This window comes from Monodon monoceros, unplaced genomic scaffold (assembly GCF_005190385.1).
Source record: "Monodon monoceros isolate NGI ecotype Baffin Bay Population unplaced genomic scaffold, NGI_Narwhal_1 Super_Scaffold_9, whole genome shotgun sequence".
NCBI classification, from domain to species: Eukaryota; Metazoa; Chordata; class Mammalia; order Artiodactyla; family Monodontidae; genus Monodon; species Monodon monoceros.
The window spans coordinates 41,141,276-41,169,246 of NW_021703786.1; the positions used below are offsets into that span (position 1 = coordinate 41,141,276).

At 48.9% G+C, this 27,971-nt stretch overlaps 1 protein-coding gene across 1 annotated transcript in view; it reads right to left on the minus strand.

Annotated features, from left to right (window-relative positions):
* Nucleotides 1-1,092: 1,092 nt before the first annotated feature.
* The window catches only part of LOC114889439 (heparan sulfate glucosamine 3-O-sulfotransferase 3B1), a 34,845-nt gene continuing 7,966 nt past the window's right edge, over nucleotides 1,093-27,971 (minus strand). Inside the window, exon 2 of the mRNA XM_029212727.1 lies at nucleotides 1,093-1,718. Within this exon, the coding sequence (XP_029068560.1) occupies nucleotides 1,100-1,718 (619 nt within the window). The 3' untranslated portion in view covers nucleotides 1,093-1,099. The remainder of the gene's footprint in view (nucleotides 1,719-27,971) is intronic.

Sequence of the window (27,971 nt, forward strand, 5' to 3'; positions counted from 1 at the left end):
AAAACAAGGGGCAGCGGCCCAGGCTCGAGCGCTTACAGGCAACACGGGCCAGCGCTCCCAGTCTCTTTACAAGAGGGTCTCCTGGTTCTCGCTGTTTGCCTGTTGGCTACAGACCGTGTTGTCTGAGATGAGCTAGGAATTCCAGGGAGGGGAGCTCCAGACATCACACAGGGGCTGGCTCTGCACCTAGTGGCAACTTGGTAGACTCAGAGGGCGTGGGATGAACCTGGCCCCTTCAGGTCTCGACACCCGGCACCCTTGGTTCGATCCGGTGGTTCTGCTAGCCTAGGGGACTCTTTGGTGTGTCAAAGCGGAGCCGTCTGCCTGGAGAAGGGAACACGATGCACTCGCATGCAAATTAGAAGGGATTGTCTTTATTTCTAAAGCAGCACCCGAGCATCTCAGACGCGGGACCTGCAGAAGGGGGGACTGATATCTGCACACACTTCAAGCCGGTTATTGAACCAGGGATGGGGCAGAAGACGAGGCAGGGGCATCCTTCAGAATCAAAAGGTAAAGTCAAGGGCCCTGACAGGCAGACTCTAAAAGGATGTGGATGTCCCTGCCAAGGTAGTGATTCCCCCGTGTGCTGAGCGGACTTGGGGGGAAAACCTAGCGCTGTGGTTTGGAGTCTACGCCCTTGGATGTGTCAGCACGTCAGCGAGGAAGCTGCTATGTGAAGGTCTGGCAGCTCAGAGCTCCCAGAGGTGCCCAGGCAGGAAGGGAGATGGAAGCTTCCGTATGAGGAGGTGGGCAAGTGCATCCAGACAGCGATCGAAGGCTGCATACCCGTAACAACGAAAATCTCAAGTTGTGCTTTTCTTCTTTTTAAATACAATGGGTAGAAAGAAAGAAAAAAAAAAAAAAAAGGAAGCACCATCCATTGTGAGGACAAGAAGAAAATATTAGAAACACTTTGGAATGTTAACAGATTATGTGACTCTCTAAAGAGCGTGGCTAGGCAGCTTAGTGAATTAATTGCTTATGAATTAAAAATAAATTATTATAAAATAGATTTCTGTACATTTTACATACATATAATCTCTCTCAATATTTCCTAAGCCCCGGGTGGGGAGGGGGGCGGGGCGGGAGGGTCTGATCAGTCCCATCCGAAGTCGTGGCCCGTCATCTGGTAGAACTTGCGGTTGAAGGGCCGGTAGAAGTCGCGCAGCCGCCGCAAGACCTGGCCGTCGATCTCGGGGTGGGGTCTGCCCTTGGTCTTGCCCAGGCAGTGAGGGCGGCCGCTGCCCTCGGCCTTCTTGAGGCAGGGGAAGCCCTTGGTCTGGTTGAAGTAGAAGTGCTTGTCGGAGATGATGCGCTTGAGGCCCAGGAAGTCCTGCACGCGGCCCAGCTCGCCGGCCGGGTCGCGCACCAGCCGCTCACCGCTCACGAAGAGCAGCTGGCGGGCGGGGAAGTGGCGCAGCCAGCGCTCCAGGTGCTCGGCGTACAGGCCGATCTGGATGGCGCTCCACGCCCGGTCCACGAGGCCCGCCGTCCGGTTCCTGAAGGCCAGGCTCTCGAAGCTGGGGATGTCGGGCCGCTTGGACAGCGTCTGCGTGTAGTCCGAGACGGCCCTGGTCACCGGGTCCCGCACCACCACCAGGAGCTTGGTGTCCTTGGACATGGCCGAGATGCGCGCGGGCGCCTCGCGCGTCACGAAGTAGCTGGGCGTCTTCTCCATGGTGATCTGCCCCTCCAGGGTCCTCGGCATCAGGTCCCTGCGCGGAGCAGAAAGGCACGTTAGGGCCTGAAAACTGAGCTCCTTCCCAGCAGAGGGAGGGTCTTACAGACCCGGAGCCTGAGTTGAGGTACCCACTGCTCCGCTTACTAGATGTGTGACCGTGATCGCGGAAAAGTCGCACAGGCGCAAGGCTGTGCACCCCTGGTTCCTCGCGGATGTACTTAATGGGAAATAATAACACTACCGATCTCCTACGGTTGTTGTGATGATTCAACGTATTAATATACCTCAGCAGCTTAGAAGAGTGCCTGGCATAGGCAGGGAGACTTGTATGATATCTTTCTTAGCATAATTTAAACATAACTACGTAGGCAAAACTGCTCTAACCTACAGGAAAGCTAGGACATGATATTTGGACCAAAAAGCAGTTCTGTGTGGTGATTAGCACTAAAAATCACAGGCATCAATGATGTAAGACTGCGCCTGATTTGCTCCCTGAGTTCCAGCATCCGAATATGTGAAACGGCAGTGATTTCCACCCACTGCATTCGGTTGTTGCGGGGTTGGTAAAACGGAAGCATTTAGCTTAACATTTAAGCACTGTGGGCTTGGACCTCAGACCGCCTGGGTTCAAATCCCAGCTCGGTCACTTATAAGCTGTCTCATTTTCAGCAACTTACTTTCTGGCCTTCTCTCCTCAGCTGTAAGAAGAAAGACGATAACACCAGCCGTATGGGAGTTTAATGAGGATTAAGACAATTAATGATCATAATATGCTTTGAACGCGCCTGGCACACGTCACATATTCGATATCCACTGGCTGCGGCTACTACTCCATTATTACGGTCATCATGACCGTGTTCAGCACACAGTTCACAGCACACAGTAGGACCATGCTGAACATGTACGTGTACACGTTGGTGTGTGTACATCAGAAGGAGATGGTTACCTAATGGGACACTAAGTAGCGGTCACAGATGTACGATCTTCCATTTGCTATGGGATAGAGATTTCTGATTGATTCCAACCTGGGCCCAGAAATTGGAAAAAAAGACAATTTCCACATCATTTTTGACCAAATATTTACCTCTCAGTAGGACATTCTGAACTTCCAGCTTCAAGCCATCCCTAATCTACTGAGACCAAAATCCCTCTAGGGAGACATTTATGGAAATGATGATGTAAACTCTATTGCAAGAGGCAGAAAGGGCAACGGGCTCCTCCTTCATAGCTAGTTAGAGGAAGCATGCTTCTCCCCGAAGGACTGCCTTGCAGCCCTGCAGCTGCCCCCGGCTTAAGCTAAAGCTGGATTGACCCACTTTGCCCATTAACCACTTAGCCTGTCATCAGGCTAACGTGATGAAGGATTAAAGAGGGGCCCGGCTCTCAACTTATTTTGCATTTCACTCAAAAGCAGATCGAGTTTGATCAAGTCCGAGTTGTTTCCAGTGTTCAGCCATTTGTACCTAGACTGAATCTATAAGAAAGGGTTTAATATTCAGAATCCAAGTGCTACACCGCTATGACTGAAGGAAACCCAACCCGCCAAGTTCTCCAGGGCCAGGGCAGATGGAGTGGGTTTGGGGTCTGTCTTCAGAGGGTCTAAATGCGTAGGAACTTTGAATGAACCAGAGAAGTTCTAAAAGCCTTATCATTCTGATGTTCTCCAGTAGCAAAGGTTGCCCTAATTTTCTTTTTCTGCTTCTTTTCTTTCTTCAGATGGCACGCCTCCCCCCAGGGTCCAGCAAGTGAACTTACTGTTTGAACTGGCAAATCACACAACAATATAGAGGAAGGTTATTGAAATGGATGTAACCCAACGCACTACAGCCGAACAGATGCCAAGACATTGACACAAAGCAGATGGTGGAAGTGAATGAACTTGAACTTCAGAGAGGGGACAAGCTGCAAGCCACATTGGGTTGGGGTGGGCCCATCTCCCCCTTGGATTGAGGAAAACTAGGAAGAGTCAGGGAAACATCCGGTCCCCTGTTTCCCTCTCCTGGGGGAGAATGTCCTCTTGCTTGGTTACAGAAATACCCCACATATGCACACTATTATAAATGAAATAGATAACCAACAAGGACCTAGTGCAGAGCACAGGGAGCTCTACTCAATATTTTGTAATAACCTATAAGGGAAAAGAATCTGGAAAAGAATATAGATAGATAGATAGGTATAGATATATGTATAAGCGAGTCACTGTGCTGTAACCTGAAAGTAACGCAATGTCGTGAATCAACTTTACCCCAATAAAAAAAAAAAATACCCACACGTTTCCTGACCTCCAACAGCAATCTTTTTTCTTAATTCTAAAAGTCTACTTTTTAACCTACATACAGTAAACAATCATTCTTGGTGTCCAGTTCCATGACTTCGGACACATACATAGAAATCTTTAACAACCAGCATCACCGGTTCTATCACTCCGAAATCTTCCCCTTGTGCTGCCCCTTTCCAACGAAGAGCTTAAAGCAAGCTCCTTCCACAAGGCAAATCCCCTTACAAATAGCCCGAGGCTGCCCAAATCCTTGTTTGGATACCCTTGGGAGGAAAATCTTGATTGAAAAGAGAAAATGGTCAATAGAGACTTAGACATTTTGACATCACAGATCTATTTCCTGTTGCTTAAAAAAAAAAAAAAAAAAGAAGAAGCTACAAGTTTTCATGAGGGTGAACATCCCTGGCCACATGCCTGCCTTTCCAGGCCTCAGCCTCCTGGTCTGTGAATTAGCACCGAAGAGGAGGTTGCATTCTGATAAACTGCTCTGAGGACTATCCCACTGTGGTGTCAGGTTGGTAACTGGCCAGGAAGCCGAAATGCTGCTTCACTTTTAGCTGCTCCCAAAGCCCACGTCCAGCCCCTGAGAATTCAAAAAACAACAGAGCAGCCAGGAGAAACCTTTACACACAGAAGAATCATGATTTCTAGGAAGGTTACACCTCTCCTCCCCAGCCTGGAAACAACTAACTAAATAAACCTCCACAGTCCGAAATCCACGTGGGGAAGAAGGATGCCCGCCCCCACAGTCCGAAATCCACGTGGGGAAGAAGGATGCTCGCCCCCCTTTTCTTTGAGCAGCTGATAAACCCGCAAGTATCAGCAGGAAAACTCCAAAACGCTGGGATCCCCAGAGACGCAGGGAGGGGTGGGGCTGAACAGGTAGAGCGCAGAAGATTTTTAGGGCGGTGAAAATACCGAGTGATACCGTCATGACGGATACGTGTCATTATGCGTTTGTCAAGCCCACAGAACGGACATCTCCAAGGGTGGGCCCTGCTGTATGTAAACTATGGACTTGGGGCGATGATGACTGATGTGTCAGTGTAAGCTCATCGTAACCAGTGGACCACTCTGATGGGGGAAGGCTGTGCTTCGGGGGGAGCAGGAGACCTATGGGAATGTGGTTGAACCCCAAATTCACGCGCGGGTGCTCGGTTTCTGGAACTTTGAGCTTTCTGCTTGATTTTGCTGTGACCCTAAAACTGCTCTAAAAAATAAATAAATAGAATCTGCTTTAAAAAAAAAAAAACAGCAACCCCGACAACCCCGCGATCCCTTCTCTCCTTGGCTTCCTGTCTGTGAAGGATGGTTTCCTCCTTGGGAAGAATGGGGTCGCACACCTTTGCACCCTCAGCCCGGGCCTCAAGCGCAGGTGCAGCACGCTCATTGGGATCCTTTCCTAACCCTCACCTTCCTCTGCGGCTCCAGTCGAGGGCTCTCCCTGGGATGCTGGGATCACGGCACCTGTGACCACTCAGGAAAAAAGAAAACCCTTTCCTCCCAGGGAACACTGAGGGCTGTCAAAAGTAGCACATCTTAACCTGTGACAGGCAAGATCAGGGACTAAACAGCCAACTTCCTGCCTTGAAAATACATGCCAGAAAAACTCAGAAAACGAACAAAAAATAACAAGTCTTCTTTTATGAAAGGATGCCCTTGGGTTCCTGGGATCTGACTGCTCGGATGCCCAAGCCCCTCCCTCATCCTTTCCTCCTCCAGAGGCCTGGCCCACCCTGCCTGGTCCCCAAGGAAGGCAGTTAGGCTGAGGTTAGCTGAGTGTGTCAATCTCCCCATCACAGAGGCCCGGGAAGCACTCAGCTGGCTAACTTGAAAAGGGCAGAAGGGCAGCTGGGGGGTCGCAGGGAGGGGGCATTGCCAAGGAGCAAACTGCAAAGCTGCCGACAGTCCCGAAGGTGACAGACACTGGCAGGGTCGGGGGCGAGGAGAGGGCACATGTCCCCAGAAGCTAGCGGGTGCTCTGGGGTCCCCAGGGTCATTAGAGATCTAATCAGAGGGGTTTCTGTAGTGACAAGTGTGCGGGAAGCTGGTGTCACCTCTTCTGAAAGCGGCCGTGCTCACCATGATACCACCGATGCCACACGGCTGTCACCTCTTCTGAAGGCGGCCACCAATGCCGCACGGCTGTCACCTCTTCTGAAGTCCCATCTACCAGCCCTGAACATCCACCCCAAACTCTTCCCCGGGGCGGTGCCTTTCTACCTTGTGACCTTATAAATAACAGTGGACTTCGGGGGAGGGGAGGGGGGCAAAGACAAAGGTCCAGCCTTGTAGCTTCCATCCCGACAGAAAGATGAGACACCCAGGGATGAGAAAGGAACTCTTCCTGTAAACTTGACTGCGGACAAGGAGACACCGGCAGCTCCTGAGACTTGTAACTCGAGCTGTAAGTTGTAACCCTGGGAAGTTTCTTCTTTAAAGCAGTTTTCTTCCCAGGGGAGGAGTGGGGGGGGGGGGAGGAAGATGGGGATCAGCTCAGCCCCTTCTTATCTGGAACCTTCTTCCTTTGTAGGAAGTCTCTGAGCCCACCAGATCGGAGCTCCCCTTCAAAGGGCCACATCTCCATAAATAATTATCTCCATTTGGGTGAGATGTTTGCATATCAAAGAACTCCTCTGGGAGGGTTTCAAATAATTTAAAATGAAATTGTAAATAGTCTGTTGCTCTCCGTGTCTCTCTGGTCCCCAGGAGCAGCTGGGCTCCCGGAAGTGATGTCATTATTCATTATAAAGTTTACTGGGTCTTTTTACTTTCTTTCTTTCTTTCTTTTTTTTTTCTCTTTTTAAGGTAATGGGTAGGAAAGAAGAAAAATAACAAAGGATGGACTCCCCCGGGTCCCCTCCTTGGCCAACCCTCTCTCCTTTCTCCCCGCCCAGCCCCCAACCCCACTGCAAGGATTTGGCCTCCATTGTCCTAGAATTTCAATACTGCTCAGAAAATGAAAAGCCTTTGAATGCCATAAGGGGGTGGGGCTCAAAAGAGCATCTCACTCCTCTGGGTCAACTCAAGATTCCTTTCATTTTGGCAGAGTCCTCTGTTATAGACTCTGCTTCACAAAGGCCTGAGTTCCTGTTCCTCGAAGGGGCTGGGGGGCTGGGGGGGGGTGGAGGGAGAGTTTCAATTAAAAGCTAATAGCCTTTTGTGTCTGCGCTCTGTGGGGCGTTGCTCGTGTTTATCGGACCTCACTGTGTGCGGGCACAAATCATGTGAAATCAGAGTAATCTGTGTCCCGTTTCCTGAAAAAAAAAAAGAAAAAGAAAAAAAATATTTTTTCATCAACAGAAGAAAGTTTTCTGGGAGGCACACTCTCTCTAAAGTAAAAGTAAAATCAGCCCTGCCATTGGGCAGACAGGGCAGAGCAGGGGACCCAGAAAGGGGAGAGTAGGGCACCAGATGCAGAGGCGGAAAGGCTGCCGCTGAAGCAGTTCTGCCCCTTCCTGCTTTGGCAGATTCTCCTCTGTGTAGACCTGACCTGCTCATCAGAGATGAACTCTGATCAGTGCGGGCTTCCCGTCTGGAACCGTCTCCTTTTCCCTGGGGGCGGTGGGAGCCCCAGCTCTGCCTGGGTTACCTCCCAGGCAACAAAGGGCCAGCCCTCAGGCTGTTACACTGGCTGGTGTGTGTCACAGGCTCCGGTAAATCCTCTCCCAGCTCCCTGCTTCATCCCAAGAAAGTCTGCCTACCCTGTGCCCTGGGCAACGAGGTGCAAATGTTTGTAAACAGGCCCTTACTTCAGAGCTTCTGAGCCATTCCACACCGCCCGTCAACACAGCGCGGATGAAAATCACTTCCCCACCAGGGAAGCACCGCCCCCCCCCCACACCGCTTCTCCCAGGGCAAGGGGAGGGACTTCCTGGCCCAGCGAAAGCCCTGGGCTCTGGTTCCTGCCCTGCCACTGACAAGAGCCTAAGACCTCGACGAGGCACTTTGGGCTCAGTTTCCTGTGTATAAAAATTAATGGAAAAAAAAAATTAATGGACTGGGGGACTTCCCTGGTGGTGCAGTGGTAAAGAATCCACCTTCCAATGCAGGGGACACGGGTTCGATCCCTAGTCGAGGAACTAAGATCCCACGTGCCACGGGTCAACTGAGCCCATGCGCCACAACTACTGAGCTCTCACGCCTCAACTAGAAAGCCCGAGTGCCACAAACTACAGAGGCCACGCGCTCTGCGGCCCACAACTAGAGAGGTGACCCCGCGCCACAACAAAAGAGCCTGCATATCACGACTAAGACCTGACGCAGCCAAAAAATAAAAAATAACAAAATAAATATAAAAAAATAATGGATTGGTTTAAAAGGGGGTTCTTAGGCTCTAAAATTCTGTACGGGGACCCTTACAATCTCCATCTCTCCCTCCCCACCCTCATGCCACCCCCTGCTCCTCCAGCCAGCCATAGGTTGGCACAAGTTGGTAAAGGAGAACCTATATAAATATTCGATGATTGAATTGGTACAAAGTGTACTTCAAAGTGTACCTTGGGGGTACAGATCAACTCCAAGAGTGCAATTCAGGTGGAAGTCAATGTCAAGGGTATCCTAAAACTAGGCACTCACTCGTTAGGCAACCTGGTGCCTGGTGGAATAGAAAGGAAAGTAGGGTTCAAGGTCAGGCTGTGTGTCTTCAGGCAAGTTGCCTAACATCTCTGAGCTGTCTCTCTGCATTTGTAAAATGGAGATATTTGTCCTGCTTTAAAAAAAGAAAATGAGATTCAAATGTAGTTCATATGTGAATAAGCTCTTAAAGCAGCAAAACCCTTCCTATGGGTAAGGTGGAATGAACCCCACTTATGTCCCCTCTTTATTATCTCCTTTGACTTATGGCTCTAAATAGTAGGGATATTTCTAGGGAAATATTGCTAAGGAAAAAGAAATTCCACATTGGTTCTTAAATTCAAAGTCTCCTGTAAAACAAATATTTGAAAGAGTCTCCATTTCCTGAAATTCTTCACTTGTGCTAGGAAGGATCCCATGTTTGGACCTTCCTTCTTAGTTCCCTGGTAGGACCTTGGAGACCAAGAAAAACCAAACTCCCCTTCTTGGGTTGACATCACTGAACGGATGTGATGATCCAAACCAAAGGGGAGCAGGAAATGAGGCAGTGTTTCATATGAACACATCCTACTTTGGAGGGTTCTTTCTCTCTCTCTCTCTCTCTCTTTGCTTCCTTCCTTCTTTCTCTCTTTCCTTCCTTCTATCCTTCTCTCTTTCCTTCTCTCCTTCCTTCCTTCCTCCTTCTCTCTCTCTCTCTCCCTCTCTTTCTTTCTTACTTTCTTTCCATGGCAGAGAATGAGGTTTACCTGAAGTAAAACAGCCCGTTTAGGGGCAGGGGTCCATCCCTGGCTGATGAAAAGAAACAACCCAACTGCGGAAACCAGATTCACAGAATGAAGAGTTGATATAATCCATTACCTTCCTGCTTCCTGACTGCAGGGACAGTAGGAGTTTGGGATGAGAGAGAAATCCCAGTCAATCCTCGACATAAGTCCAAGACAATGGCCCCATCCCTCTCCCTGCTCCCCTTCAACTTTACAAACAGAACTCTACTTTATGGTTATCAACTGAAAAGTTGATATAAAGTATAAAGTAAATTAGGTCAATAAAAACCCCAGACGTAAGTTTGAGTTAAGCTAAACTGAAGGGAAATGAGAGCAAAAAAACTTCCCTTATCACAGGCTTTAAATAGCTCGAGAACATTTTAGAGAAGTAAAGAGGTGTTTTCTAGAGAACATCCTTGGGAGTGTATAAACCTGGAGACACTGCTGACAAAGAAAACCCTGCAGTTTCTTATTTGTACGCCGATAACCAGCAGCAATTATTTCTTCCCAGTTGGTCTGATCTAGTGCTTGAAGCTGATCGGAAGGTGTCTAGAGAAAGGAAGTGACATGGCAAGGCCGATGGAAACTCTGAAGACACCCATCAGGACTTGCCCGGTGGTGCAGTGGTTAAGAATCCGCCTCCCAATGCAGGGGACACAGGTTCAAGCCCTGGTCCGGGAAGATCCCACATGCCGCATAGCAACTAAGCCCGTGCGCCACAACTACTGAGACTGCACTCTGGAGCCTGCGAACCACAACTACCGAGCCTGCGTGCCACAACTACTGAAGCCCATGCGCCTAGAGCCCGTGCTCCGCAACAAGAGAAGCCACCGCAATGAGAAGCCTGCGCACCACAAGGAAGAGTAGCCCGCACCCACCGCAACTAGAGAAAGCCCGTGCGCAGCAACGAAGACCCAACGCAGCCAAAATAAATAAATAAAATTATTTTAAAAATAAAATAAAGACACCCATCAAAGTGCCCTCTCTCCTACTTTTCTGGGGTTTCTCAGCTTGTGAAGTACGGAAGCTTTCCAGAGCCAGTTTTCAGGAGGAGAAAGTCGCATCCATTCATTATCACGGTCACCATTTTTTTATAAAAACTTAGTGCATCTGTAACAGATTACTATATAAAGTCCAACTTGCTTGTGTGTTTCATGTCCAAAGATAGGACAGATGGAAAGTCTTGGAGGCTGAAGCTCTGCTCAAGTGTTCTGTATTACTTGAGCACGTCTCATCAAGATTGTTCAAATTCTATGAGAACTTCCTGATAGATGGTGAGTCTTAAAATTTCCAGCGATTCTTCTGTGCTTGAGACAAAGCGTTCCCTCCCCCCCACTCCACAACTCACACAAGGGAACAGAACTGTAAGCACCAGGGAGATCAAATAACCAAATGGGTAGTGAGAGGGCTGCTAAGAATTACAAGCAAGATTAGCCTTTTACCCTGCATTAGCCCCAGTGAAAAACTAACCCTGTAACTATTTTTAAGCCCTAATGACGATTTCTAAGAACAAAATGTTTGGTTGAATCTTATGGCCCGCCATGTTTTGTTTTGTATTTATATGGACAGTGAATTGTAAAGATTTTTATCTTCAAAGGAAATACAAGAACAAAACCCAGCAAAACACCCAGCATGGGAAGCACTGGAAAATAATCTGCTGGATGAACACATAAATGAATGAATGAAAGGAAGGGAACTAGCAGTGCTTAAGGCTAATGACTAGAGGTCACAATGCAAATATGTAAAGAGAATTGGGGGCAGTCTGGGATAATGAATTACCATTTGGGCCAGGTTTGAAAATGGTGACCATCTCAGGATCCCAATGCTCAAAGGAGTTAATTCTCGAGCAACATTTATGTATCATCCTACCCATTATATTATGTGACACAATTACATTACGAGGCCGTACACATAAAGAAGGTCTTGACCTTGAGTGCTAAGCTACAGCAGAGAACAAGTTCCTTATTTCACCTGTGGAACAGAAGCCAGCCATGAGCGCCTCTCACTTTCGAACTTTGGATGCCCCACCTCTTGGGGCCGGTAATAAACCACTTTCTCTAAAAATGATAAGTGGTCGCTGTTAACAACAGTAAGAAAAAAAGAAATGACTCTAATGAGCTGATGTCTATTCACTGTCATTTTATATATTATTTTGCTTAAATTATTAAAATTCATTTGCATTCATCAAATGATGGTGGGGTGAGATACTCCAAATGTCTCTCCCCTGGGTCTCAAAAAGAAAACAGACCAGGAACGTGGACGTAGTCTCTCTCACGGATGGTTAAGGAATCAGTGAAATGGCACGTAGCTATCATTCACGGGGATGATTCTTGCCCTCCAGGGGCTTACTGTGTATTTAGAGAGAAATTCCACAAGCAGAAAGTTTGCCAATACATATTGCATTGAAATGTGGAAAAGAAGCACCCAGACATCATGTCCTTTGGGACATCTAAAGCTTCCTTGAGCTGGTCCCAAGGGCGGGTGGAAGTGAAGATATCAAGAAGAGAAGATACCCGAGTGTAAGAACATAAGACAGTGATTGAAACATTGGGCTTGGACTGAAGTTTGTTTGTGGAACGGTGAGAAATAAGGCAAGAAAGATTGGAAAGCAGGTTGGAGTGGTCCCCTTTCCCCTCTGCTCTCACGATGTTCAACATGACATTCAAGCTCCCTGCCCAGGTGTCTCCCTGCTTTTCCCTAAGGACATGCTATGTCCCCTACCTTCCTTTTTCACCCTTCACCCCAGCCATGGGCAAGCAGAGCCCTCCTCCTTCTAGTACATTCCTATGGCACTCATTCCTTCCCCAGGCTGGGCTAGCAATTCTGCTCCCCTCTTAGGACCACCACCCTCCCTGCAAATACACACATGCGTGTGCGCGCGCACACGCACAAACATTAGCATAACCTTTCTCTAGCTGCTATTATAGACTTCGAGGGGGTTGAGGACTGGGCTCTGCCTTATTTGCACTGTGGCCAAAATATATGGCTCTTAGATGAATGAAGGGTAAATGAATAAACGAACAAACGCCAGACAGAATTTGGATTTGATCTCAGAGGCAATGAGAAGCCACATCAAACGTGGAAGGTGAGTGGCTCTAAGACGTATCAGGAGTGGGGGAGACTGTGCTTCCCAGCAGCGTATTTTAAACAGATCTGGGCTTTTAGCTGGTGATAAATTCCATGAGGCTACTGGGGACTGATACAAGAAGATGTAAAGAAATTTGCAATAGGCAGAAAAGATTACTGGATCTCTCCAGTGGAAAACTGTGCCATGTGTTATCTGGAGCTAGCCTTTTTATTGCCTTTGAGATATTCTGCAACTCTGTAAATTATAGGCAACAACATAGCAAAAGGCAATGTAAGTCTGGACCATAGGCATGCAAATAAGTGCTTTCTGGTGGAACTTCTGTGGGTTTCCTTTTCCACCTCCCACTACATGGAAAAAGCCAGTTTCCACCTATTTGTAATCCATCTCAATGCTCCTTTATGTCAAGGAAACTTAAGTTCTTTTGACTTCTCCTTTGGACCAACGGTAACATCTGTCTGGTTCTCATTAATATTGGGTTGGCCAAAAAGTTCATTCCGTTTTTTCTGTAACATCGTATGGAAAAACCCGAACCAACTTTTTGGCCAAACCAATAATAAGTAAAATAAAATCTTTAACGTGCTCATTAAAGAAATATAAACCTTAACATTATAACTGGATGAGAGTCCTGATTTTACCTTTTGCTTTTAGAAAACTACCCTTTACCAAAAAGGCTGGATTAGCCATGTGCTTTTTACGAGTGCTATCCAAAAGAAGATGTGGTACATAATAGACAATGGACTCAGCCATAAAAAAAGTCATTTGCAGCAACATGGATGGACCTAGAGATTATCATACTAAGTGAAGTAAGGCAGAAAGAAAGACAAATGCCATATGACGTCACTAATCTGTGGAATCTGAAATATGACACAAATGAACCTATCTACGAAACAGAAACAGACTCACAGACGTAGAGAACAGATTTGTGGTTGCCAAGGGGGAGGGGGGGTATGGAGTGGGAGGTTGGGATTAGCAGATGCAAACTACTATATATAGAATGGATAAATAACAAGGTCCTACTGTAGAGCACAGGGACCTATATTCCATATCCTGTGATAAACCATAGTGGAAAAGAATATGAAAAAGAATGTATAGATATGTACAGCTGAGTCACTTTGCTGTACCACAGAAATTAACACAACATTGTACATCAACTATACTTCAGTAAAATAAATTAAAAAATAAGAGTGCTATCCACGCCAGTGGCTGTTACCCCGCAGCATCCTCTTTATATAACCCCGTCCCCAACTTAGTACCAAGAACAGCCATGCTTTCTTTTGAGCAAACAGCTTGTTTGAGTGATTTGTGTAACTGAGGTGTGTCTGTCTGTGAAGGCTGCCATGGAGCTGAGGGTCATGTCCACTGTCATTTGAGAGACATTTCTTAGGCCAGTTCCTGGCTCCATTTTATGGCCCCGCTATCGATTCTCCTGTCTTACTCTCACATTTTATGTGTTTGTGGCCCTTTCGGTATCATTCACAAGCCACCTGGAGTATGTGTTCAAGAAGGGCAGATACACAATAAATGCAGTTCCGCAGATCTGAGTGGGAAAGCGGTGTTGGGGTGAAAACCACAGAATGGCTGATTCGAAGACACGCAGACGGAAGGAAAAAAGAAAAGTTGGTAACAGGTTTGAGACGAGGAAAGACCTTCAGTTTTTAAGCAAGATGTACTGAGGGTGGGGTCCTTCTGTGTTCTGAGTTCACCCACAGAAACTGTAGCTTCCCACACAGTGTTCAGGATGAGACTCAGAACACAAGGTCGGTGTTCATCCCAGAAACGTTATAAACAAACGAGGGTTTAGGTTTTTGTGTCCGTATGTAAAAAGCAGAAATGGAGAGCAGGTGAGCATCACCCCAGTTTCTAAGCTAGAAAAGGTTTTCTGGGTCCAGGCAGGTCAGCCTGGGGTGGGGTGGGAGCTTTCCTGGGAGGCCAGTCGGAGGCCGGGGGCCGCGAACAATGGCCACCTCTCCCTGAGATGCTCAGCGCTATTCTCCATTCACCCACAAAACCAAATAAAGACCTTTAAGCTGCTACTTTCCCAAATGAATTCACTTCCAAATCCCGGGCTGGGAACACGCAGCACTAAGCCCGTGAGCAAACACCCGCTAAAGGAGAGAACAAGAGACGCTCTCTCGGCTGCCCCATTAGCACGTTTGGGAAATTAATCAACCCCCCAACCCCTTCAAAGACATTGTTTCCCTGGGCTGGCTGAGTGCACATCGATTAACTTCTCACGTGGAAGCAGGTAGGACGACCAGCTAACAAAAAGAGGTGTGGAATCAACTCACTGTATAAAGGTGCCCAGAGCTGATGCCCCAACCATCTTCTTTTATTCTTTTTCTTTTTTTTTTTTAAATGGAAGTATAGTTGATTTATAATACTATATAAGTTATAGGTGTACAACATAGTGATTCAGTATTTTCATAGATTATATTCCACTTAAAGTTATTATAAAATATTGGCTAGGGCTTCCCTGGTGGTGCAGTGGTTGAGAGTCCGCCTGCCGATGCAGGGGACACGGGTTCGTGCCCCGGTCCGGGAGGATCCCACATGCCGCGGAGCGGCTGGGCCCGTGAGCCATGGCCACTGAGCCTGCGCGTCCGGAGCCTGTGCTCCGCAATGGGAGAGGCCACAACAGTGAGGGGCCCGCATACAGCAAAAAAAAAAAAAAAAAAAAAAAATATTGGCTAGATTCCCTGTGTTGTACAGTGTATCCTTGTAGATTATTTTATACATAGTAGCTTGTACCTCTTCATCCCCTTCTCCTATCTTGCCCCTCCCCCCTCCCCTCTCCCCACTGGGAACCACTATTTTGTTCTCTGTGTCTGCTTCTGTTTTGTTATATTCACTAGTTTGCTTTATTTTTTAGATTCCACATATAAGTGATACCATAAGTATTTGTCTTTCTCTCTCTGACTTATTTCACTCAGCATAATGCCCTCTGGTCCATCCATGTTGCCGCAAATGGCGGGATTTCCTTCTTCTTCATGGCTGAGTAATATTCCATTGTATATATACTGCATCTCCTTAAGCTGTCCCCATGAATCTGGAATTCCAAGAGATTTCTTTACGAGACAAACAGTGTCTGTCCAAGGAAGGACCCCCTTTCCCGGGGCCCCGCTTCCTCGGAAGAGAGAGGGTTTTCCTCTTACTCAGAACAGAAATGGGTCTTGTTAATGATCATGCCAGAATGTTACCCTCACTGACAGGCTGCAAGTCCCAGAGCTGTGCCCTCAGAGCAGGGTGCTTCCACTTTTAGGGGTTACAGAGAATTTGGGAAAAGAGCTGGGTGCTAGAGTGCACGTGTGTGACATGCATATGAGCCTCAGCACCCAGGTTCAGGGGGATTACAGACTCGCGGGGGCCATCCATGGGCCCAGGTGGAGAGCCCCGAGATGGGTCATCAGCAATGCGCCAGCCATGAGCCAGCTGCTCGACCATCAGAAGCCCAGACGAGGTGGTGTGTTTGGCAGTCAGCGTACTCGGCACGGTGGACACGTGTTCTCCATCCACCTGTGAGGTCAGCATCACAGTTAGGACCCCCAAGCTTCGCTCACCCCCCGATGCTTTGCCTGAACTACCTCCAAATGGGATACGCCTCTGTGTTTTAGTGACATCGATATGATGAGCTGGCATGACAGTGGTCTGCACGTGGTCCTGTAAAGCCACAAAGACACGGCCCACTGTGAGGCTCAACAGGGAAGCCAGTCTGCCTCCAGGCAAGAGTGACTAGGCCTCCTTGTGATCAGAAGATGCGTCTCTCTCTTCCTTGGCCGTTATGAGGTCAACTCTAAGACCCGCGCGTGGCACTTCATCCACTGGAAAGGACTGGGCACTCAGGCTCTCCGTGGGGTGTTTGCTCCACTTTAGAGCCAGGAGAGTGAGGCTGAGGGCAGTTAGATGGAGCTGCCCCAAGTATCCAGCCACGACAAAGCAAGGACTCGGGCTTCAGAAGGTTCAACTCCGAATGTCACGTTCATCCCGGCTCTCAGCAGTTCTAAGAACCTCCAGGATTAAAATGCTCAAATACAGCAACCATCTCTCCAGACCCATCTGACCCATCTATTATCACCTACCCCCTTTCTAAAGAGGCGTCCATCTCCCCTCTTTTTCAGACAATAAAAAAAAAAAAAATAAGGGCTTCCCTGGTGGCGCAGTGGTTGGGAGTCCGCCTGCCCATGCAGGGGACACGGATTCATGCCCCGGTCCGGGAAGATCCCACATGCCGCGGAGCGGCTGGGCCCGTGAGCCATGGCCGCTGAGCCTGCGCGGCCGGAGCCTGTGCTCCGCGACGGGAGAGGCCACAACAGTGAGAGGCCCGCATACCGAATAAATAAATAAATGGGGAATTATAAGGGTAAAAATTATAATGGAATAAACATAAATATATATATAAACATATATATATGGAGAGAGAGAATTTAGAAAGTGAAAGCTAAATGTCTCACTGGTTCCCTGCACTTCTGCCCTTTAGCCTTTATTTTAGGAGTTCATTTTTCACCCAACCCAACCGAAACAAATGATATGTGGGATCTTCCCAGACCGGGGCATGAACCCGCGTCCCCCACATCGGCAGGCGGACTCCCAACCACTGCGCCACCAGGGAAGCCCTAGCCCTGGTTTTTTTCAACAGTATTTGTCTCGTAAAGAAATCTCTCGAAACTCCAGTGTCCTGCAGGAGAAAAAGCACTTGCCCTCCAATCCTATAGGACCAACATCGCAGACCAGGGCGGCTCTATACGGCTCGCCCAAAAGGCTTTGCTACCACCCTGCTGGGGCCAGGGAAAGAATCAAAATTTCTCACAAGGTGTTTTCAGGTATCTTGGACAGAGGAGCTGACCTGAGGCTACACCCGCTCTGCCCTCCTTCTTCCCTTTAAACAAACCAGGTGTGTAGAAGGCAAAGCGAGCTGGTTCTAAACGTCCAGAGGGCAGAAGTCACGACTCAATCCATCTTTAGAAGCAGTGAGACACAAAAGCTGTGCCAGGCTGAACAACCCACTCCAACCAAGAAAAACAGGCTGATAAATTAGTCTTGGGAAGCCACCGAGCAGAGCCCCCAAGAATCAACTCAATAGGCTGCCTCCTGTTCTAGCCCATTAACTATTTGAGATTACCATCACGCGGGGAGTCGCCTGTCAGCTGGAAATTAAATTAGCCTGGCTGTAGACCAGGAATGTCAAGTGGAAAATATCTGATGAGCGATCCTGGGGAAAAACTCCACCACCAAACCCCACCCCGCCAAGCAGCATCCTTCCATCCTCCAAGCTGGGCCCTTCTGTGCAGTGGCTCTTCTGAACGATAAGAAGCACAACACAGCCCAAGGGGTGAGACTTTCCTGGTTCTGGTTTTCAGAGAAACGCACAGTCCACTGGGGTCACTCCTAGTAAAACAGCCAAAGAGGCGGCCTCATGAGACAAAATGGTAAGAAATGTGGCATTCAGAAAGAGACAGAGTGAGAAATGTTCAGATTAGAAAGAAAGGAAGGGGGAGGGTGAAGAGAGGGAATGGGGGCAGGGGATAAACACACATGTGCACCCAGCATCCCTGGGGATGGTCTGTGCGGAGGCATACGCTCCAGTGAGGGGGCAGCAGGCCCTACCTGCACCTTCAGAACAGGTGTGTGCTTGCAAAGCTACCTTGTAATTACCAGGTTTGGCATTTGGCTGTGGCAGCCAAGCCCTGAGCAGCTTCTAAGATTGTTGGAACCCAGCATCCGAGGGGCTGTTGCTGCGCAGGTCCTCGAGCTGAGAAGTGGAATTTCTAATTACACGGCATTGGGCTCTACCCTAATGACGGGCTCCATCCAGGCAAGCGAAAAGCACCCAGCTTAGAGGATGTGGGTCCCCGAGCACATCCCAAGAGGATCCCAGCCTTTGCCTGTTTTTCTGGGGGGTGGGGCATATTCTCTGATTACCAGCAAAAGCAATTCCTATTTCACACTATTCAGTGGCACTTCGTAAATACCACTTCCAAGTTGAAATGCTTGCGAGAGAGAGAGGAAAGATGCATAATGAACCATACTAGTTACCCTTTGAAGTCATGATGTTAAAGGCTCACTCACCAAAGCCCTCAGTCCCCCTGACGCTGTCCCACTCGCCTTCCTTTCTCCCCTGCTGGTCCTTCCCTGCGTCCACGACACTTTTTCACATAAACCTCCTTGGCTTTTCACATGTGTTCCTTCTGCCAAGAAGACTCCCCCTTTCTCACATGGTCTGTACACGAACTTCTATTCATCCGTCAAAACCTTGTTCTGCGTTACCTCTTCTCTGAAACCTTTCCAGGAAAGATCCTTCCCCACTTCGAAAGATTTATTGACTCCTTCCTCTGCAATATTTCTTTGCCTTGAGCATCCTTCTCTTTTTGCCTGTATCACACACCGCATGACTTTATTTAGCCGTCTCAACCCCCGACTTCACTCACGAGCTCTGTAGTCAATATCCATGGTGTAGGCCAGGCCCTGTCCCCGCCCTCATTTATGGAACCCCCAACTGGCACCCCTTTACACTAAGAACACACTAAGAACACAGAGAGCTTCTTCTCTGCCCCTAACCTGCCCTCTTTCTTTGATCTCTGATCACAGTGACTTCTCACAGGGACGTGATCCCATCCCCGGGCCCCCAAGATGCCCTTTCTCTTCCTTCCGGTCTCTACCCAACATCACCTCTTTAAAAAGGCCTAAAATAGCCCTTTTCTCCCATCACCCTCTCTCCCACAACTCTCCATCCCCTCTGTCTGTTTTATTTCTCTTCATGGTTCTGATCACTGCAGGAGACCTTCTATTTTTATTAGTTTGTTTGTGTATCAGTCTCCTGCCCATCTCCCTAGTAGAATGTAAGTGTCAGGAGGGCAGGATCAGTGTTCATCAAATAGGCACTCAATAATAATCGTGAAATGAATAAATCTCTGCATCCCCAGAGCCTGGCACAGAGTAGCTGCTCAATTAATTGACAAAATCAATATGTAACTATCAGAAGCAAAACTGACATCATTGGCCATTGTAATCCAGGGACACCACGAGCTGAGTGAAATCAACTGGATTCGTCCCCAATTCTCTGTCCCCACTGCTGGTTTCCAGTGGACACAATCCCCAGGGGTGTCCATAATGTCTGTTTCCCCCAGGTTATCCTCTTGATAGACTCCACTGAGTAGAGAAAAGACAAAGGATTTTACTATGAAGACAAAACAGCACCAAATCTAAATTAGAATGTAACTGGCAAGCAACCAGCAGCTGGAAAATTCTCTACGGAGGTCACATGCAATAAAAATAAGTGGGACTGACTAACCCAAGCACACCGCTGAACCTGAATGGTGCAGTCACGTGGGGAGCATCTCTACCTGCAGCCCAGACCGCTGGGTCCACTAGTGCTGGGTCCACAGCTCCAGCTCCTGGGACCCGTCCCCCAACACAGCTGGGGGCTGAGCAACCACAGAGGACACACACCCATAGGTGCCATGCCCTTGCACTTCCCATCCCCCCCAACCAACATCTCCCAAAGACACCATCTGGGGTAAGATGAGGTGGTTTTGATCAGAGGCCTCCAAATGAATGCAAGCTGAAGTCTCGAAGAAGCTGGCACACATTTCTCCCTGGCAAATGCTCCTTTAACAGAACACAAAAAACCACGAGCCTGTTCCGTACTTCTGTTTCCAGCTGGGACTGGAAGAAAACAACCCTAAAAATGTGAGTGACAGAACATTCCACCAGAGGGGACAGATGGGGAGAGACAGGGCCAGTGCACAGGGCCCACCCCCGCTCACATTGGCACCCCCCTAACCAGGAGCCCTTGGTCGGGCTCTCCTGAGCTCACCCCTTGGCCTCTCGGATCTGTTTCTTCTAAACAAAAGCAGCCCCTGGATCCAAGGGAGATGCAGTTCCAAGCCGGGATTGATCAGTAAGTGCCACCTCTTCTATAAGCTAACATGGGAGGCTCCCAAGCTTAACTCAGTTCCTCCACGGTGAGTGATGGGACTAAAACTAAACCGCTCTGGGGATGCTGGCAACCAGGAACCCAGTGTGCTTCTCTCAACTTGCCCAGGATTCTCAGACAGCGGCCAGGGTCAGCCCCAGGGAGTCGGGGCCACGTGGTATCTTTCTCCCCTGGTTTCCTCTGCTCGCTCAGAAGTCCCCCCACAGAGGAATGACAGGGCTCTCCCCGACCCCCAGCAGAACTAGGGACCAGAGGAGGAGGTGGACGGCCCTGCCTGCAGACTGTGGCCATTTGGTTCTTACCGGCATCCGAAGCCCAGTTGGGACCTGGGAAGAAGGGCCCTCTTTCCCCCAGAGCCCTGTGGGACAGTCATTCAAGTCACCCAGAGAGGCAACAGGGAAGAGGGGTGTGTGGGTTCTGTCACGAGTGAGGAGGCGTGGCCTGTCCCTTCTCCTGAGCACCATGGGGACACATGCTTGTCCTGGAATTCCAAGAGCCTCATAGAAACCATCAAGTGGGGCTGGGTGTTGATCACCCCAGAAAACCATCTATACATTTTCTTGCTTTCTCTGCCTCGGAAAGACCGAAGCATTTCCTTTTCTTCAAAAATACATTCATATGATTCAAATGCATAATTCATGTCACGTCTGAATTTCTTCAGTATGGGAGGCTCTGCTGCCCCAAAAAGCTTCCAGTGAGCTGAAGACCCATCCTCAACATAACATTCCACCTCCGAGCTGGGCTCCTGGGCCCTCTCCCCATCCCCCCGCATGTCCCCATCACTTGGCCAGGCCTCTCTCTGGGCCTTTCCCACAGAGCTGCTCTGCCCTGAATCCTTTTATCAGCTTTCTGGGACAATCAGCCAGCCAACTCCTATCCATACGTCAAAGCCCAGCTCAACAGTGACCTCTCCTCTGCTCCCATGGTATTTCTCACTTTGTTCTATATTATCTCTCACTATGGCCCTTTAAGGAAGATCGTGAGCTCTTTGTGGCGTCTGATAACGGGTTAACATCTGATTCTCCCAAGTGCTTTCATACTGCTTGGCCCATCCTAGTTGTTCCAGACTGTCTGGTGAATGAAATTAAATCATGGAGGAAGGAACGGTAGACTCCACGGTATCCCATTAGGACCGCCATCTAGACGCTCTGGTCACGACTTGGCGAGAAGGCTGCGTCGTTACTGCCTGATGTTCACAGGCCCCGTAGGAAGAGAAGGTGGGTATTAAGTGTCCTGGTAAAAGCTACGTAACTTTATAGGAGAGGAAGTGTGATAAGAATGAAAAACTAGTCGAGAGTACACCATCCAGGACCCCACTCTGGTGTGAAACTGTTCACCTCCAGATCGTGGGAAACACCTTAGCCAGACACACCCCTAGACCCAGAAGCGAGGTGAGAGGGCCGCACAAACAGGAGTTCGGATTTCGCCAAATACGAGGAAGCGTCCTTGCTAAGTGTGTCAGGAGATAACAAGATCGTTCGAGCAAGCAGAGTGCGTGGAGGGGAAATCCAGATCCTCCTGTAACTTAAGTTTTGTACAAACAGGTAAACTAATCCCCCATCTCTCTCTGTAAAAGGTTCCACTCATCTCCTTTCCCAGCGACACCTAATCTGAAAGTTTCCTTCGTTTCCGGTGCTGTAAAACTAAAGAACACTTTTAAGTGTCCCCCCTTGGCCCCGACACAAAGAGGGGGAAATGCATGTTTAAAAAAAGAAAAAAGCAATTGGCTTTGTTTGCAGCTCAAGGCTGCCAATGTTTCTTCGTGGCCCTGCTGTTACTTCTCAGGATTCCGTGCAGGGCGAGCAGTCAGCCTGGTGTGATGATAACACGCATGCAGACCACAGGGGTGACTCTGGACCAGGCAGGGTGCAAAACAGCTTTGCCCCTTTATCCAGCATCATCAGACATCCTGCTCCGTATAAACAGCACAGCGACGAGTGCTTACTTTTGAAAAGAGACATAATAATCTTCTTGGAAAGCTGAACCAGCAATTAGCCTGCTGGAAGCCCAGCTAAAGAAGCTTGTAGCAAGACCCAGCTTGAAATTCTCACCCATCATCCCAGGAGCAAAGGGGGTGCAGACACATTACATTTGAGACGATGTCCCAGTGGCACAAGTATGGAATCTAACTCCCAATAAGAAGGGGCAGCTGGGACTTCCCTGGTGGTCCAGTGGTTAAGACTCTGCGCTTCCACTGCAGGGGACGAGGATTCAATCCCCGGTCCGGGAACTAAGATTCCACATGCCGAGTGGCCAAAAAAAAAAAAAAAAAAAGAAGGGGCAGCCTGTTCCAAGGGGTAAAGGTGGACAGACAGAGCCCAGGGTCAGGGGTCAAACTCTTGAACTGCAAGTGACCTTGGAGACCTGTTCTGATAACGTGCCCCACACCGGCATTCGACAAACACCCCTCCTCAGGTTATCAGTTGGCACTGAATGAAAAGAGGATTCTGTACTCGGGGGAAACGCTAGGTTCAACACAATTAAACAGATTTGGGGGGTTTTCTTTGGTTACAGTACTTATCAGGGCCTTTACTGTGCTAACATGCAACCATTTTTTCTACATCACCTATTAATCCTTCAGAACTTTCTTTCACTGAAGAAACTTGAGGCAGTGCTTCTCAAAGTGTGATCTGTGGACCACCTGCCAAGGGTCCTCGAGGAGATAAAGATAAGGTCTGAGAGTAAGTGTTTAAAGCTATTATAAGCCCTTTGACGTGGCTACAAAATCCAAGGCCCTGATCAAGGAGCTCACTGGGCAGGGGATAGATCAGTGTGGGTGTTGACACCAAAGAGATAAAGTGACTTGCTTGAGGTCACAGAGTGTCCGTAGCAAGGAGCTGACCCTAAGGCTTGCTGACAAGAGGCCACAAGGAAGGAGAGTCTGTTAAAGAACTAAAAAAAAATTTAAATAGGAGGAGCATCCATTAAAAATCATTGATGATGGTGATTCTGATTCTAAATGGCACCCAGCCAACAGACCTCCGCGCATCCTCTCCCAGGATCCCTACAGAGGTGTAAAATGAAAACTAAGTAGAAAAAAGGCTAATGCCAACATCGGACGAGAATGTCCATGAGGAAATTCAAACCTGAAACAGCACATACCTGAAGGAAGGGGGCACTGAGCTGGACCAGGCAGGTGACAAATGACAGAAGCAGGCCAAGTGTGAGACAATAAGGAACAGTGGAAACTGTGTCCAAGGAAGAGAAGATGCCTCCGGTCACAGACACAGCTGTTCTCCAGCTCCAGCCAGCTGCTGCCATGAGAAAGGCAGGCCTAGAACTGTCAGATCCCTTATCAAAAAAAGAAAATCGCGGTGGCGGGTGGGCAGCAGGGAGGAGGGATAGTTAGGGAGTTTGGGATTGACATGTACACCCTGCTATATTTAAAACCCAAGGACCTACTATAGAGCACAGGGAACTCTGCTCAATACTCCGTAATAACTTAAATGGGAAAAGAATTTTAAAAAGAATAGATACACGTATATAACTGAATCACTTTGCCGTATGCCTGAAACTAACACATTTTTAATCAGCTATACTCCAATACAAAATACAAATTAAGAAAAACCCAGAAAATCTGATTTGTATGTGAAATCTGCAAACCTGTCAATATTGGCAATGAATTTGCATGTTTTTAACACCCTAAAAATATTCAATCAAGGATTTCATTTATATTAAGTCCAACAACAGGCAAACCAATCCGTGGTGGTAAAAGGTAGGACAGTGGTTATCCTTGGGACAGGGACGGTATTTGGAAGGGATCTTAGGCATGGCTCTGGGGACTCTGGAACGCCTGTTACGTGGGGATGCAGGCTGTGAAACTTCATCAGGGTGCACACTTCTCATTGGTACACTTTTTTATAGGCATGTGAATAAAATTTTACTAAAAAATATATATATAGGCCAGATATATAGGTAACATAATATGATGTCTGTATTTTCTTCAAATAATACAGAAAAGACAGAATACAGCACTTCCTGGAAATGATGGAGGGAAGTCTTGGGCAAAGTAGAAATTAAGGCCACACGGAGAGGTGATTGAACCAGTGGAAGTCCTACAGATGCTGCGATTTCTCTGGAGTTTCCCCCTGTGTGTGGAGAGACATGTTAACCGATGCCTGAAGTTAGAGGACGTCATTCATAAGGACCAGAGCACACGGGGCTCCTGGCATGGGTCAGGGCTGGTGACCAGCAGGGCTGGCGAGCTATAAGGTCCGAGTTCTGGGCGAGGGTAGGAACTCAGTGGGCCAGGGCTGCTCTGGGATAAGACCTTCTCCTGCCAGCTGCTGGAGACACTACCAAAGTGGGTGTCTGCACAGTGGGGGGAGAGGGTGTTTAGGGTGTCAGATGACACAGCAGATGAAGAGACCATACGAAGTGAGTGGAGAGGGTTTCTGTATCATCTTGAGAACTAAGAATCTGAGTGCCCTGCTCATGGCGGGGCGGCTTCCAGGGACAGGTGAGAGGAGAGATGGGCTGGCAGACGAGGAGATGGAGGGAGCTGAGGTCAGAAAAGGGGCATCAGGTATACAGATCTCATCGCGGGAGGAAGGGCTCCAGGGATGATGCCAGAGCCCCGGGTCGGTGCAGGGGTGACGGGCATGAAGACTACCAGCCTCAATGCAGACATCCTTGCAACAGAGACGGAGTAGAGAGTGAGTGTAAGCTGGGACAGAAAAAGAGAGAAAAATATAATCTTGGGGATATTTTATATGGAAAACTCTGTGTTTGAGGGGAGGAAAGAAACAACAAAAGACATGGCTTAAACTGGTCCGGAAGGAACATCTTGTCACATTTCAGCCACGGAGAGAAGCTCCATGTTGTAGAGTTTGAAGGGCCCTCAGGGAGGCACTGGGTTCAGGACGCTAAGCCACCTACAGATACAGCTGTATGACCTTGGCCATCTCTGTGAGGTCCCCTTTCCTCCTCTGCAGAATGTGGAAAATCACACAGGAAGTATCACTGCTAACATGAAATGCACGCTGGCCACTGGCCTGCACACAACAGGCCTCAATCGCTAAGGCGGAGCTATCTTTTTTTCCTATTACATCACCTAGGAACTGACATTCCCTCTCCTTCCTTCTTCTCCTTACCTCTCTCTGGAAGGTTCCCGGAAAATAAAATACAAAATCACATTTCTTAATTTTGACTATTGAATATTTTATCACACGTACTCTCATCTCCTTAAAATGGTTTTTAGATGTATTAGTGGTTCAGGAGGACTAATGATTATTTTTAGCCAGTGCCGACCTTGCTTTGAGACCTCTTTGAAGCCTGTAGAGTTTAGTTCACCGACTAACGGGGCACCTCAAGGACAAGTTCACATCTCTTGAACCTCCTTGGGACCTCAAGTGCTGCCCGGGAGAGCCCTTGCTAAAAGTAAATGCTCAAACAGGGCATTTTTAGGGCAATGATACTTTCTGTATGACACTATAATGATGGATACATGTCATTATATATTCGTCAAAAGCCATAAAATGTGTAACATCAAGCGTGAACCCTGATGTAAACTATGGATTTTGGACGACAGTGATGAGCAGTGTAGGTTCATCAATGGTAACAAATGTGTGGCTCTGGGGCTTTAGGTTGAGAGCAGGGAAGCTGTGTCTGTGAGAAGCAGGACGTATATGGGAACTCTGTCTTTTCAATTTTGCTGTGAATCTAAAAGTGCTCTAAAAAAATTAACTCTATATATTTTTAAAAGCTAAGTGCTCAACAAATCCTTGCTGGAATAGGTTAAAAAAAAAAAAGGTCAACACGATTTATAAGAATGACTTCGACTACAGAAAGAGACTTAAAATGGTCACCTTTCCCTTCCTCCATCAAGTATTTCAAATCAATGACAAAGTGATGAGACCTCTCTACCTTGCTCTCCCACCCTCTACCACACACATTTGGGCATCTATCTGTAAAAGCTCTTCGGTGGGACAGGATGTTTATTTCTTTGTGTATCTGTGTTAACTGGCAGCACCAACATATACTGTCTGGAGGCTGGAACAGTCAGATGGAGGGCATCAGGGACCCAAGGACCAGCACACGTGAGAGGAATGGTTGGGCTGAGCCAGGACGGGTTTCCAGCCAGAGGGGAGGATGGGGAGGGAGACGCCTTCCCGCTGGGGGGTGGGGCAGGCACCGTGAGTGATCTGGAGGTTACAGTTCTCCAATTGTTGGCTGGGTGTGTCTTCTCCTCCAGGGAGACTACTTTAATGAACATGTGGACAAAATCCTGCATTTCTTCAACATCTCCTGCAGCAATAAGCAATATCTTAAGTGAGCTTCCTGCCCTTTTAAGACAGGCCATCTCCTGCACCTCCGAAAAAACTTCCGGAGGACAAGGCTGCCTTATCCAAATACACAGCAGAATTCTCAACGCCACCCTGTAAAGCCCACCCCGAGAAGAGGCATTTTCGAGCTGGGATTCTGCCTGGACAGCACTAGGGGAGGGTCAGCTGGTCAGTGCCCCCTCCCCCAAGCCTCCCACCAAGGCGGCTTCCAGGTTGCCCGGGGAGCCATGCGTTACCACTCTGGGTAGGGGCAGAGGGAAGGAGGGCGGGCGCCCCGGGAGTGCGTGTCTTCGAGGATCCTAGGGGAGCAGCGGGGATGGACTGCGGAGGGACGGGCCCCTGGTCTCAGTCTAGCGGAGATTCAGGAATCGGAAGGGGGCTGAGAATTATTTGCTTTTCCTTTCCCTTCTCTCCGATCCGTCGGACTCTTTCCCACTTTTTCTCATCCCGTCACTTAACGGGTCACATTATGGGAACTAAATTATTTTTGGTTATCTTGAATTTGGTTATTTTGGTTATTTTGAATTTGCTGAATCGCATTTTAAGTACCCTTTATAGAAGTGGGTGAATTGAGGATTATATATTTCTTTCCCCAAAAGAGAAAAAGGTGAGGAGCGGGGCTAAGGGGCGGAGGGGGAGAAAGAAAAGAAACGTGCCGGTTGAAAACCGACCCCACCCTCTTCCACGCCCAAAATATGGCCCTAAAAAGACAAAGCTTCCAAGTCCGGCTCTGAAGAATTCATTCCTTCAGACCCACGTCCGACGCCACGGTTGCAGGGACGGGATAGTCTGACTCCGTCCTCACTGCTCCACCCAACAGAGGCAAACGTTCAGAGAAGAGACACAGAGATCAGCAGATAAGCCGGCCTCGGAGAGCGTTTCAGCATCCGCTCGCCTCCCGGACAGGATGCGCAGCAGCTGGGAAGCCGGGCCTGGTCCGGGCGGGGCGCGCCCCTCTGCCCGCCCCTCTGGGCGGGGCCATCGCGAAGACGGGCTGCCATTGGTCTCCTGACAGCTGCTAGGGCTAATCAGCGCGGGGCCTGGCCCGCCGGCATCACCCTCTGCGAGCGCGGGATGCTAGGCCCAGCTGCGCCCAACAGGTGAGGCGGGAGCGCGGGGCTCGGCTGGTCACGTGGTCGCGGCTGGCGACCCGCGGAGCGGAGGGGCAGCCAGGCCGCTGGCCCCGCCCCCGACACGAGGCGGAACCGCCATCTGCCTCCTCGGACCAGATGCGGGGGTCCCACGCGACCCAGGGGCCGTGCTGACTGGTCCCCGAGGCATGCCCGCCGCGGAGCACGTCCCGCGCCCTCGGCTGCGCGTCGCCCACCCTTACAGAGCCGGGAGTCCGCGCGGACGCCCCTCTGGCTG